The following is a 12,327-nucleotide window of genomic DNA, read 5'->3' as shown; positions in this document are numbered from 1 at the left end:
GTATATGGCAGTAGTGGATTTTTTTCTACTTGCCAATAAGGTATTAATTACTTTATCAGAGAAGCCTCTTAGTTTTAACAGCTGCCTCTCAAATTCCAGGCTGTCAACCGTAAACCCTTCACATGAGGGTGGTTGAAGGGCACCTGGAAAAGAAGATCCTGATCCTCCGGGAGAATCCACGGATCTGAGATGGACATGGCTCTGAGCAGGGAAAACCATGGTCTCTTTGGCCAAAATGGGGCAATCAGGATTATATTTGCCCGGTCCTCCCTTATCTTCCTGATTACTGTTGGAAGAAGAATCAGATGAGGAAAAGCGTATGCTTTCTGAAATGTCCAAGGAACCAGAAGGGCATCGAGAATATTGGGATTGTCGGCCCGGAACTTTGAAGCGAATCTTTTTAACTGCCTGTTGTCTCTTGTAGCGAAGAGATCTATATCGGGAACACCCCATTTCATAGTTATTTTGAAAATTCGATGATTTAGAACCCACTCCCCTTGGTGGAGGGTATGACGACTGAGGAAGTCTGCTCTTGAGTTGTCCACTCCTCTGACATGTAGCGCTGACAGGGACAGAAGATGTTCTTCGGCTATAGTTAGAATGTCTTCGGTTATAGACATAAGAGTTCCTGATCTTGTTCCTCCTTGATGATTGATATAAGCCACTGATGTCATGTTGTCTGACAGAATTCTGGTATGTGTCCCGTGTAGCTGCGGAAGGAATTCACATAGAGCATGATAGATAGCTTTTTGCTCTCTTACATTAGAAGAATCCTCTGACTCCGTAACTGACCATAGTCCTTGGACTAGGTGGTCTTCTAAATGTGCTCCCCAGCCAGTAGGACTGGCATCCGTATATATTATGTTTGAGGGTTTAACTACCCAGGGGACCCCACTAACCAAGTTTTTTGGTTCTAGCCACCAGTTCAGAGATTGGACCACTTCATCAGACAGGGAAATCTTAACATCTAAACGACCATGTGATTTTTCTTCTTCATGTAAAATTGCATACTGTAAATGCCTCGAATGGAATTGGGCCCATGGAACCGCTGGGATACATGATGTGAAGGAGCCAAGAAGGGACATGCCTTCTCTCAAAGAAATTAGGGGTTTATCCATTACCGACTGAACCTTATTTCTAACCGTTATTTGTTTAGTTTCCGGAAGGAAACATCTCTGGCTTGTAGAATCTAATATAATCCCCAGAAAAATTTGTCGAGTTGTTGGGAATAGCCTAGATTTCTCCCAGTTTATTATCCAACCTAATCCTTGCAGAGATGTTATCATATCACAGAATCCTTGTTGACATTGTGAAGGAGAATTTCCTACTACCAAGATGTCGTCTAGGTATGGAATTACGAGGGTGTCTTTTAACCTTAGGTATGACATTACCTCTGCCATTAATTTAGTGAACACTCTTGGAGCTATAGATAGTCCAAAAGGCATTGCTGTATACTGAAAGTGCCGAATACACCCATTCAATACAATCGCCACACGGAGATATTGATGATGCTCCATATAAATTGGTAGATGGTAATACGCATCTTTAACCCCTTCATGACCCAGCCTATTTTGACCTTAAAGACCTTGCCGTTTTTTGCAATTCTGACCAGTGTCCCTTCATGCGGTAATAACTCAGGAACGCTTCAATGGATTCTAGCGGTTCTGAGATTGTTTTTTCGTGACATATTGGGCTTCATGTTAGTGGTAAATTTAGGTCAATAAATTCTGTGTTTATTTGTGATAAAAACGGAAATTTGGCGAAAATTTTGAAAATTTCGCAATTTTCACATTTTGAATTTTTATTCTGTTAAACCAGAGAGTTATGTGACACAAAATAGTTAATAAATAACATTTCCCACACGTCTACTTTACATCAGCACAATTTTGGAAACAAAATTTTTTTTTGCTAGGAAGTTATAAGGGTTAAAATTTGACCAGCGATTTCTCATTTTTACAACGAAATTTACAAAACCATTTTTTTTAGGGACCACCTCACATTTGAAGTCAGTTTGAGGGGTCTATATGGCTGAAAATACCCAAAAGTGACACCATTCTAAAAACTGCACCCCTCAAGGTGCACAAAACCACATTCAAGAAGTTTATTAACCCTTCAGGTGCTTCACAGCAGCAGAAGCAACATGGAAGGAAAAAATGAACATTTAACTTTTTAGTCACAAAAATGATTTTTCAGCAACAATTTTTTTATTTTCCCAATGGTAAAAGGAGAAACTGAACCATGTACGTTGTTGTCCAATTTGTCCTGAGTACGCTGATACCTCATATGTGGGGGTAAACCACTGTTTGGGCGCACGGCAGGGCTTGGAAGGGAAGGAGCGCCATTTGACTTTTTGAATGAAAAATTGGCTGCACTCTTTAGCGGACACCATGTCACATTTGGAGAGCCCCCGTGTGCCTAAAAATTGGAGCTCCCCCACAAGTGACCCCATTTTGGAAACTAGACGCCCCAAGGAACTTATCTAGATGCATAGTGAGCCCTTTAAACCCCCAGGTGCTTCACAAATTGATCCGTAAAAATGAAAAAGTACTTTTTTTTCACAAAAAAATTCTTTTAGCCTCAATTTTTTCATTTTCACATGGACAACAGGATAAAATGGATCCTAAAATTTGTTTGGCAATTTCTCCTGAGTACACCGATACTTCACATGTGGGGGTAAACCACTGTTTGGGCACATGGTAAGGCTCGGAAGGGAAGGAGCGCCATTTGACTTTTTGAATGAAAAATTATCTCCATCGATAGCGGACACCATGTCGCGTTTGGAGAGACCCTGTGTGCTTAAACATTGGAGCTCCCCCACAAGTGACCCCATTTTGGAAACTGGACCCCCCAAGGAACTTATCTAGATGCCTAGTGAGCACTTTAAACCCTCAGGTGCTTCACAAATTGATCCGTAAAAATGAAAAAGTACTTTGTTTTCACAAAAAATTTATTTTCGCCTCAATTTTTTCATTTTCACATGGGCAATAGGATAAAATGGATCCTAAAATTTGTTGAACAATTTCTCCCGAGTACGCCGATACCTCATATGTGGGGGTAAACCACTGTTTGGGCACACGGCAGGGCTCGGAAGGGAAGGCGCGCCTTTTAACTTTTTGAATGGAAAATTAGCTCCAATTGTTAGCGGACACCATGTCGCATTTGGAGAGCCCCTGTGTGCCTATGCAATGGAGCTCCCCCACAAGTGACCCCATTTTGGAAACTAGACCCCCCAAGGAACTTATCTAGATGCATACTGAGCACTTTAAACCCCCAGGTGCTTCACAGAAGTTTATAATGCAGAGCCATGAAAATAAAAAATAATTTTTCTTTTCTCAAAAATGATTTTTTAGCCTGGAATTTCCTATTTTGCCAATGGTAATAGGAGAAATTGGACCACAAATGTTGTTGTCCAGTTTGTCCTGAGTATGCAGATACCCCATATGTGGGGGTAAACCACTGTTTGGGCGCACGGCAGGGCTCAGAAGGGAAGGCACGCCATTTGGCTTTTTAAATGGAAAATTATCTCCAATCATTAGCGGACACCATGTCGCGTTTGGAGAGCCCCTGTGTGCCTAAACATTGGAGATCCCCCACAAATTACCCCATTTTGGAAACTAGACCCCCAAAGGAACTAATCTAGATGTGTAGTGAGCACTTTGAACCCTCAAGTGCTTCACAGAAGTTTATAACGCAGAGCCATGAAAATAAAAAAAAAAAATTATTTTCTCAAAAATGAATTTTAGCCCGCAATTTTTTATTTTCCCAAGGGTAACAGGAGAAATTTGACCCCAAAAGTTGTTGTCCAGTTTCTCCTGAGTACGCTGATACCCCATATGTGGGGGTAAACCACTGTTTAGGCACATGCTGGGGCTCGGAAGTGAAGTAGTGACGTTTTGAAATGCAGACTTTGATGGAATGCTCTGCGGGCGTCACGTTGCGTTTGCAGAGCCCCTGATGTGGCTAAACAGTAGAAACCCCCCACAAGTGACCCCATTTTGGAAACTAGACCCCGAAAGGAACTTATCTAGATGTGAGGTGAGCACTTTGAACCCCCAAGTGCTTCACAGAAGTTCATAACACAGAGCAGTGAAAATAATAAATACGTTTTCTTTCCTCAAAAATAATTTTTTAGCCCAGAATTTTTTATTTTCCCAAGGGTTACAGGAGAAATTGGACCACAAAAGTTGTTGTCCAGTTTCTCCTGAGTACGCTGATACCCCATGTGTGGGGGTAAACCACTGTTTGGGCACACGTGGGGGCTCAGAAGGGAAGTAGTGACTTTTGAAATGCAGACTTTGATGGAATGGTCTGCGGGCGTCACATTGCGTTTGCAGAGCCCCTGGTGTGCCTAAACAGTAGAAACCCCCCACAAGTGACCCCATTTTGGAAACTAGACCCCCCAAGGAACTTATCTAGATATGTGGTGAGCACTTTGAACCCCCAAGTGCTTCACAGACGTTTACAACGCAGAGCCGTGAAAATAAAAAATCATTTTTCTTTCCTCAAAAATGATGTTTTAGCAAGCAATTTTTTATTTTCTCAAGGGTAACAGGAGAAATTGGACCCCAGTAATTGTTGCACAGTTTGTCCTGAGTATGCTGGTACCCCATATGTGGGGGTAAACCACTGTTTGGGCACACGTCGGGGTTCGGAAGTGAGGGAGCACCATTTGAATTTTTGAATACAAGATTGGCTGGAATCAATGGTGGCGCCATGTTGCGTTTGGAGACCCCCTGAAGTGCCTAAACAGTGGAAACCCCTCAATTCTACCTCCAACACACCCCTAACCCTTATCCCAACTGTAGCCGTAACCCTAATCACAACCCTAACCCCAACACACCCCTAACCACAACCCTAACCCCAAAACACCCCTAACCCTAACCACAACCCTAATTCCAACCCAACTCTAAGGCTATGTGCCAACGTTGCGGATTCGTATGAGATTTTTCAGCATCATTTTTGAAAAATCCGCGGGTAAAAGGCACTGCGTTTTACCTGTGGATTTACCGTGGATTTCCAGTGTTTTTTGTGCGGATTTCACCTGTGGATTCCTATTGAGGAACAGGTGTAAAACGCTGCGGAATCCGCACAAAGAATTGGCATACTGCGGAAAATACAACGCAGCGTTCCCGCGCGGTATTTTCTGCACCATGGGCACAGCGGATTTGGTTTTCCATATGTTTACATGGTACTGTAAACCCGATGGAACACTGCTGCGGATCCGCAGCGGCCAATCCGCACCGTGTGCACATAGCCTAATTCTAAAGGTATGTGCACACGCTGCGGAAAACGCTGCGGATCCGCAGCAGTTTCCCATGAGTTTACAGTTCAATGTGAACCTATGGGAACCAAAAATCGCTGTACACATGCTGCGGAAAAACTGCACGGAAACGCAGCGGTTTACATTCCGCAGCATGTCACTTCTTTCTGCGGATTCCGCAGCGGTTTTAGAACTGCTCCAATAGAAAATCGCAGTTGTAAAACCGCAGTGAAATGCGCAGAAAAACCGCGGTAAATCCACGATAAATCGGCAGCGGTTTAGCACTGTGGATTTTTCAAATCCGCTGCGGAAAAATCCGCATAGGACCAGAATACGTGTGCACATACCGAAACCCTAACCCTAGCCCTACCCCTAACCCTACCCCTAACCCTACCCCTAACCCTAGTTCTTACCCCAACCTTAGTGAAAAAAAAAAAAATTCTTTATTTTTTTTATTGTCCCTATCTATGGGGGTGACAAAGGGGGGGGTCATTTACTATTTTTTTTATTTTGATCACTGAGATAGGATATATCTCAGTGATCAAAATTCACTCTGGAACGAATCTGCCGGCCGGCAGATTCGGCGGGCGCACTGCACATGCGCCCGCCATTTTGGAAGATGGCGGCGCCCAGGAAAGAAGACGGACGGACCTCGGGCGGCCAGGTAAGTATAAGGGGGGGGAGATCAGGGCACGGGGGGGGGGGGGGCGTCGGAGCACGGGGGGGTGGATCGGATCATGGGGGGGGTGGATCGGAACACGGGAGGGAGGATTGGAACACGGGGAAGGATTGGAGCACGGGGTGAGGGATCGCTGTGCGGGGGGGGTGGATCGGAGCACGGGGGGGGGTCGCTGTGTGCGGGGGGGGGATCGGAGTGCGGGGGGGTTTGATTGCAGCACAGGGGGTGTGATTGGTGCACGGGGAAGCGGACAGGAGGACGGGGGAGCGGAGCACAGGACGGAGGGGAGCGGACCACAGATCGGGGGGCTGGGGGGACGATCGGAGGGGTGGGGTGGGTGCACATAAGTGTTTCCAGCCATGGCCGATGATATTGCAGCATCGGCCATGGCTGGATTGTAATATTTCACCAGTTTTTTAGGTGAAATATTACAAATCGCTCTGATTGGCAGTTTCACTTTCAACAGCCAATCAGAGCGATCGTAGCCACGAGGGGGTGAAGCCACCCCCCCTGGGCTAAACTACCACTCCCCCTGTCCCTGCAGATCGGGTGAAATGGGAGTTAACCCTTTCACCCGGCCTGCAGGGACGCGATCTTTCCATGACGCATATGCTGCGTCATGGGTCGGAATGGCACCGACTTTCATGACGCAGCGTATGCGTCAAAGGTCGGGAAGGGGTTAAGGTCAAGAACCGTCATAAAGCAATGGGGAAACAGGAGTTTAATGGTGGACCGGATAGACTCCATTTTAAAGGTTTGATTTTCTAAGTAGATGTTCAACTTTTTAAGATTTATAATGGTTCTGAATGTTCCATCCGGTTTTGGAATAAAAAATAACGGGGAATAGAATCCCTTTCCCTCCTGAAGGAATGGAACTTCCACCAAGACTCCCTTGGATAGAAAATTCATTACCTCCTGCTCCAATGCCTCCTGTTGCAATTGAGACTTTAATGAAGTCAATAGAAATGAGTCCGGAGGGACTCGGGAAAATTTTAATCTTAAGCCAGAGGTGATGAGGCTATTTGCCCAAACATTATATGTTATCGCCTGCCACTGATTTGAGAAGGAGGACAATCTGCCTCCCACAGGCAAATCTGTCCTAACGGGGTTTGTCTTCAACCTTGAAAGGGCGCTTCCCAAAGAATGCACCTCTTTGTTTTGTGTCTCTTGTGGCCCAGCGGTCTTGGTTCTTAAAATCCTTCCTTTTATTAAACGCGGGCTTTCGGAACGCTCTCCTATAGCATGGAAGGTAATTATTATTATTAGGGAAGCCCTTTTTTCTCTCTCCCGCTTTGGTTAGAATCTCGTCCAGTTTAGTACCAAACAGGTACTCACCCTGACATGGGAGGCCACACAATTTGGATTTCGTTTGAGGATCACCCCTCCAGCCCTTAAGCCACAGGGCCCTACGTGCTGCATTCGTCAGTCCTGCCGACTTGGCTGCCAGGCGGATGGAATCAGCAGATGAGTCCGCTAGGAAGGCTGTAGCTCCCCTAATTAGGGGTATAGAGGATAACAATTTGTCTCGAGAGAGACCTCCTTTCAGCCCTTCCTCCAAGTCACTTAGCCAGACTAGCATGGACCTAGCTGTGCAAGTAGCCAAAATAGCCGGTCTAAAAGCCCCTGTAGAAGTCTCCCAGGCTCTTTTCAAAAGCGAGTCAGCCTTACGGTCTAGTGAATCTTGTAACGAGCCTGAATCCTCCACAGGCAGCAAGGATCTTTTGGATGTGGATGCCACTGCCGTGTCTACCTTCGGGGCCTTTTTGAAGATGGTGGTAACCCCCTTTGCCCCTGGCTTTTCCACTCCTTTTTGATTAAATTTTTCACTGCTTCTATTACCGGAAAGGAGGGCCTCTTTCTTTCGGATAGACCAGCAAACATTATGTCTTGCTGTGTTCTAGGGACATTAGAATCCGCGATGCCCATGGTATTACACACGTACTTCACAAGGTTATCAATACTATCCGTGGGAAAGCATGTATCCTGACCCTCATCCGAGGAAACATTCTTGGGATTTGTCAGAGTCTGCATCCTCTATATCAGAGGCTAGTCAGATATAGGGGAAACGTATCCCCTTTTCTCCTTAGTACGCGGCTCCTTGTCAGAACTATGCAGGGCTCGTAATTCTTCCCTAATCATGATTCTAATATCTTCAGATTTAACTGAGGCTTCCTCCCGTAAGGTAGTATCAATACATGATTTACAAAGCCTCTTAGTGTGACTATCCGGAAGGGGCTGGAGACATAACGCACTGTTTGTGTTTCGTTTTTTCTGTTCTTTTTGCCTAAGGTGTATAGAGGGAGAGGGGACAATAATCAGCTTAGTGGGGTAGATGCACACTCACCCAGTGAAGCTGTCTGTCAAGGTACCGGCTGAGGAGGAGACTGAGGCATAGGTGGAGGAATAGGTCGGTCCGACTTCTTCCTAGAAGATCCGCTCTGTCTAGAGCGGCTGCTGCTGCTATGGCTGCGTGGGGTAATAGCGGTGACCTCCAGAGAAGGCATCGCAGGCTCCTTTGCAGAATCCATATTGGACGCCGGATTGTCAGCGCTGGCGTCATTTTCACATGGGGGCCGCCATCTTCTTCCTGTTGAACCCGGAAGTGCTAACCACTTCCGGGTTGTGGCCATACTGTATGCGCCTGCGCTGCCACCGGCATCAGCGCAGGCGCCGTCTCTCTCCTCCATCACCCCGGAAGCTTACCAAGGTGGCTTACCAAGCGTCTGCTCAGAGCAGGCGCTGGTAAGCCAGGAGCAGGGCACCCCAGATCGCTGATCTGACACAGTGCTCTGCAAAGTGTCAGATCAGCGATCTGTCACTATACAGTGATGTCCCCCCTGGGACAAAGTAAAAAAAAATTTTTTTTACATGTGTAAAAAAATAAATAAAAAAACAATTCCTAAATAAAGGAAAAAAAAAAATATTGTTCCCAGAAATACATTTCTTTAACTAGTTATCCACTTGTTGCCCCCTTCAGTGAACACCGTAAAAAGAAAAAAAAAAAAAAAGGCAAAAAACACTTTACTATACCGCCGAACAAAAAGTGGAATAACACGCAATCAAAAAGACAGATATAAATAACCATGATACTGCTGAAAACGTTATCTTGTCCCGCAAAAAACAAGCCGCCATACAGCATTATCAGCGAAAAAATTAAAGTTAGTCCTCAGAATAAAGCGATGCAAAAATAATTATTTTTTCTATAAAATAGTTTTCATCATATAAAAGCGCCGAAACATAAAAAAATATGTAAATGAGGTATCGTTGTAATCATACTGACCCGAAGAATAAAACTGCTTTATCCATTTTACCAAACGAGGAACGGTATAAACGCCCCCCCCCCCAAAAGAAATTCATGAATAGCTGTTTTTTTGTCATTCTGCCTCACAAAAATCGGAATAAAAAGCGATAAAAAAAATGCCACTTGACCAATAAAAACGTCAACTCTTCCCGCAAAAAACAAGACCTCACATGACTCTGTGGACCAAAATATGGAAAAATTATAGGTCTCAATAGGTGGTAATGCAAAAAATATTTTTTTGCAATAAAAAGCGTCTTTTAGTGTGTGACAGCTGCCAATCATAAAAATCTGCTAAAAAAAAAAGCTATAAAAGTAAATCAAACCCCCCTTCATCACCCCCTTAGTTAGGGAAACATTAAAAAAAAATGCATTTATTTCGGGGCTACAGTTAGGGTTGGGGCTAAAGTTAAGAGATCGGGCTAAAGTTAGGGTTTGGGTTACATTTACGGTTGGGATTAGGGGTAGGGTTAGAGGTGTGTTTGGGATCGGGTTTCAGTTAGAATTGGGGAATTCCACTTTTAATGTTTAGGCACATCAGGGGCTCTCCAAACGCAACATGGCGTCCCATCTCAATTCCAGTCAATTTTGCATTGAAAAGTCAAACGGCGCTCCTTCCCTTCTGAGCTCTGCCATGCGCCCAAACAGTAGTTTACCCCCACATATGGGGTATCAGCGTACTCAGAACAAATTGTACAACAACTTGTGGCGTCCATTTTCTCCTGCTACCTTTGGTAAAATAAAACAAATTGGAGCTGAAGTAAATTTTTTGTGAAAAAAAAGTTTAAAAAAAAAATTAATTTAACATTCCAAAAATTCCTGTAAAACACCTGAAGGATGAATAAACTTCTAGAATGTGGTTTTGAGCACCTTGAGGGGTGCAGTTTTTAGAATGGTGTCACACTTGGTTATTTTCTATCATATAGACCCTTCAAAATGACTTCAAATGTGATGTGGTCCCTAAAAAATATTGGTGTTGTAAAAATGAGAAATTGCTGGTCAACTTTTAACCCTTATAACTCCCTAACAAAAAAAAAATTTGGTTCCAAAATTGTGCTGATGTAAAGTAGCCATGTGGGAAATGTTACTTATTAATTATTTTGTGTGACACAAATAAACGCAAGTTATATCGAAGAAATTTTACCACTATCATGAAGTACAATATCTCACGAGAAAATAATGTCAGAATTGCAAAGATCCGTTGAAGCGTTCCAGAGTTATAACCTCATAAAGGGACAGTGGTCAGAATTGTAAAAATTGGCCCGGTCATCAATGTGCAAACCACCTTTGGGGCTTAAGGGGTTAAAGCTGCTGTACTGTCATCCAGGCGCGCATCCGGTCATCACTTCCGGTGCGCGCCGCCTTTTTCGGTCCCCCTGCCTCTTAGTCCTGTACAAACGTTCCGAGCACTGCCGCCGGGTATTGTGCGCATGCGCGTACCCACCATTTCCGGGTACCCGGAGCTGGCTGGGAAGGAGCTCACAGCGCCGGGAATGTCCACGCCACAGACTCCAGGAGGCAGCACAGCACTCACCCCCAATGTCCTGATGCTCCCCAGTGCTCCGGACACCGCTCCATACCTTTCTTTTGTGCAGCTTCAGGTACCAACCAGGGAGGAGGGGGGAGGGTGAGAACCTGCTTTCTATACTCGACAGGGAGGGCCCCAAACCTCCGAGGAGACTTACCCAGCCCGGGCACCGATATGCCTTACGGGCTGCATGACCACCTTTGGTCAACGGGGGGCACCATACATGTGACCCCCGTGGACAGCAGTATTTTATGTCAACAGGGGGGAAACGCTACCTGAGGCCCCCGAGGATAATCTTTACCCAGGCATTGCCTCACGGGTTGTGGCCATGCTTCGCTCAGTGGGGGCATGGATATACATGGCTCCCGAGGCGACTACCGGTACCTGGTGTCGGAAGCAGCAGACCAGTGTCTGCCCCAATCCTTCCGACCCAAGCATCCTCTTCTGTCTTCAGAAGTCTTCTATCTTGAGGGTTCCCCGTCAAGGACAGGAAACCAACTGATGTGGAGAGAGGAGCCGCCCCTTTTATTTTGAAGGTTTCCGGTCCTTGAAGGGCGGATCCCCTCTCTCGTGGTGCCGTCATGTGTGATGGAAAAATACACGTGAATAACAAAACATGTGTAATTGCAATAATTTCCTGGGATAAATACTTCATATTTCCCAACAATTTCAAAGGCGACAACATTTTCTGCCATGACCGTGTCTATATTTCGTAAATATGGTACTTCAGAGCTTGCCGGCTACTATTTTCTGGAAGTTGGGAAGTCTGCTTATGTTTAAAAGGAATCTGTCACCATATTTGACCTACCTAAACTATTAATATGGGCATACAGGATATAGAATGCTGAAAGCAGTCCTACCGGTATATCTCATATCAGATGTCTTGTTGCTGAGAAATCATCTTTTATCACTTTATATAAGTGACCTCTTCCAGGCTCCGTGGCCGATGGTGCCTGGAACATAACTATCTACATAAAGGGGGTTCCCAGTGTGAGACAAGTAACTAACATAGAACAGGAGAAATTAAATTTCTATTTTTCCAAAAACAACTGCAGCTCTGCTGTATTGAACAGTATTGCAACCCTGTCTGCATGTGAGCTGGAACCTGCAGATGAGTCAGGTATAATCACACCCAGCACTGCAGTGAGATCAGAAGAGGCCATTACACATCACATTGGAAACCATGTCACACCAAACTCCTTATGTTTAAAACAAGCTCTGGAGGCAGAATTATCTCCAGTCACCATCCTCCCAGGAGCCTGGAAGAGATCACTTATATAAAGTCATAAAAGATGATTTCTCAGCAACAGCACATTTAATATGAGACATACAGGGAGGACTCTTCAGCAGTCTATAACCTGAATGCCCATATTGATAGTTTAGGTAGGATAAATTTGGTGACAGATACACATTTTTATTACTTAGTGTATGAAATTTTAAGTGCAACTCCTTACCTTCACCATCTTTCTGGTTTTGCGCTGGTAAAGGCAACTTTAATTTTTCAACCAATACCACAAGATTAGTGTTTAAGCTCTCCTAAGACACAAAGAAGCATTCTTTAG

General features: G+C 44.8%; 1 protein-coding gene across 1 annotated transcript in view; it reads right to left on the bottom strand.

Moving 5' to 3' along the window:
- Nucleotides 1–12,327, bottom strand: part of TICRR (TOPBP1 interacting checkpoint and replication regulator) — a 131,642-nt gene that overhangs the window by 59,984 nt on the left and 59,331 nt on the right. Inside the window, exon 14 of the mRNA XM_069766219.1 lies at nucleotides 12,220–12,301. Within this exon, the coding sequence (XP_069622320.1) occupies nucleotides 12,220–12,301 (82 nt within the window). The remainder of the gene's footprint in view (nucleotides 1–12,219; nucleotides 12,302–12,327) is intronic.

Source organism: Ranitomeya imitator, chromosome 4 (assembly GCF_032444005.1).
Source record: "Ranitomeya imitator isolate aRanImi1 chromosome 4, aRanImi1.pri, whole genome shotgun sequence".
NCBI lineage: Eukaryota > Metazoa > Chordata > Amphibia > Anura > Dendrobatidae > Ranitomeya > Ranitomeya imitator.
Note: the sequence above shows the minus strand (reverse complement) of the source record. Positions and strands in the feature narration are given on the sequence as shown.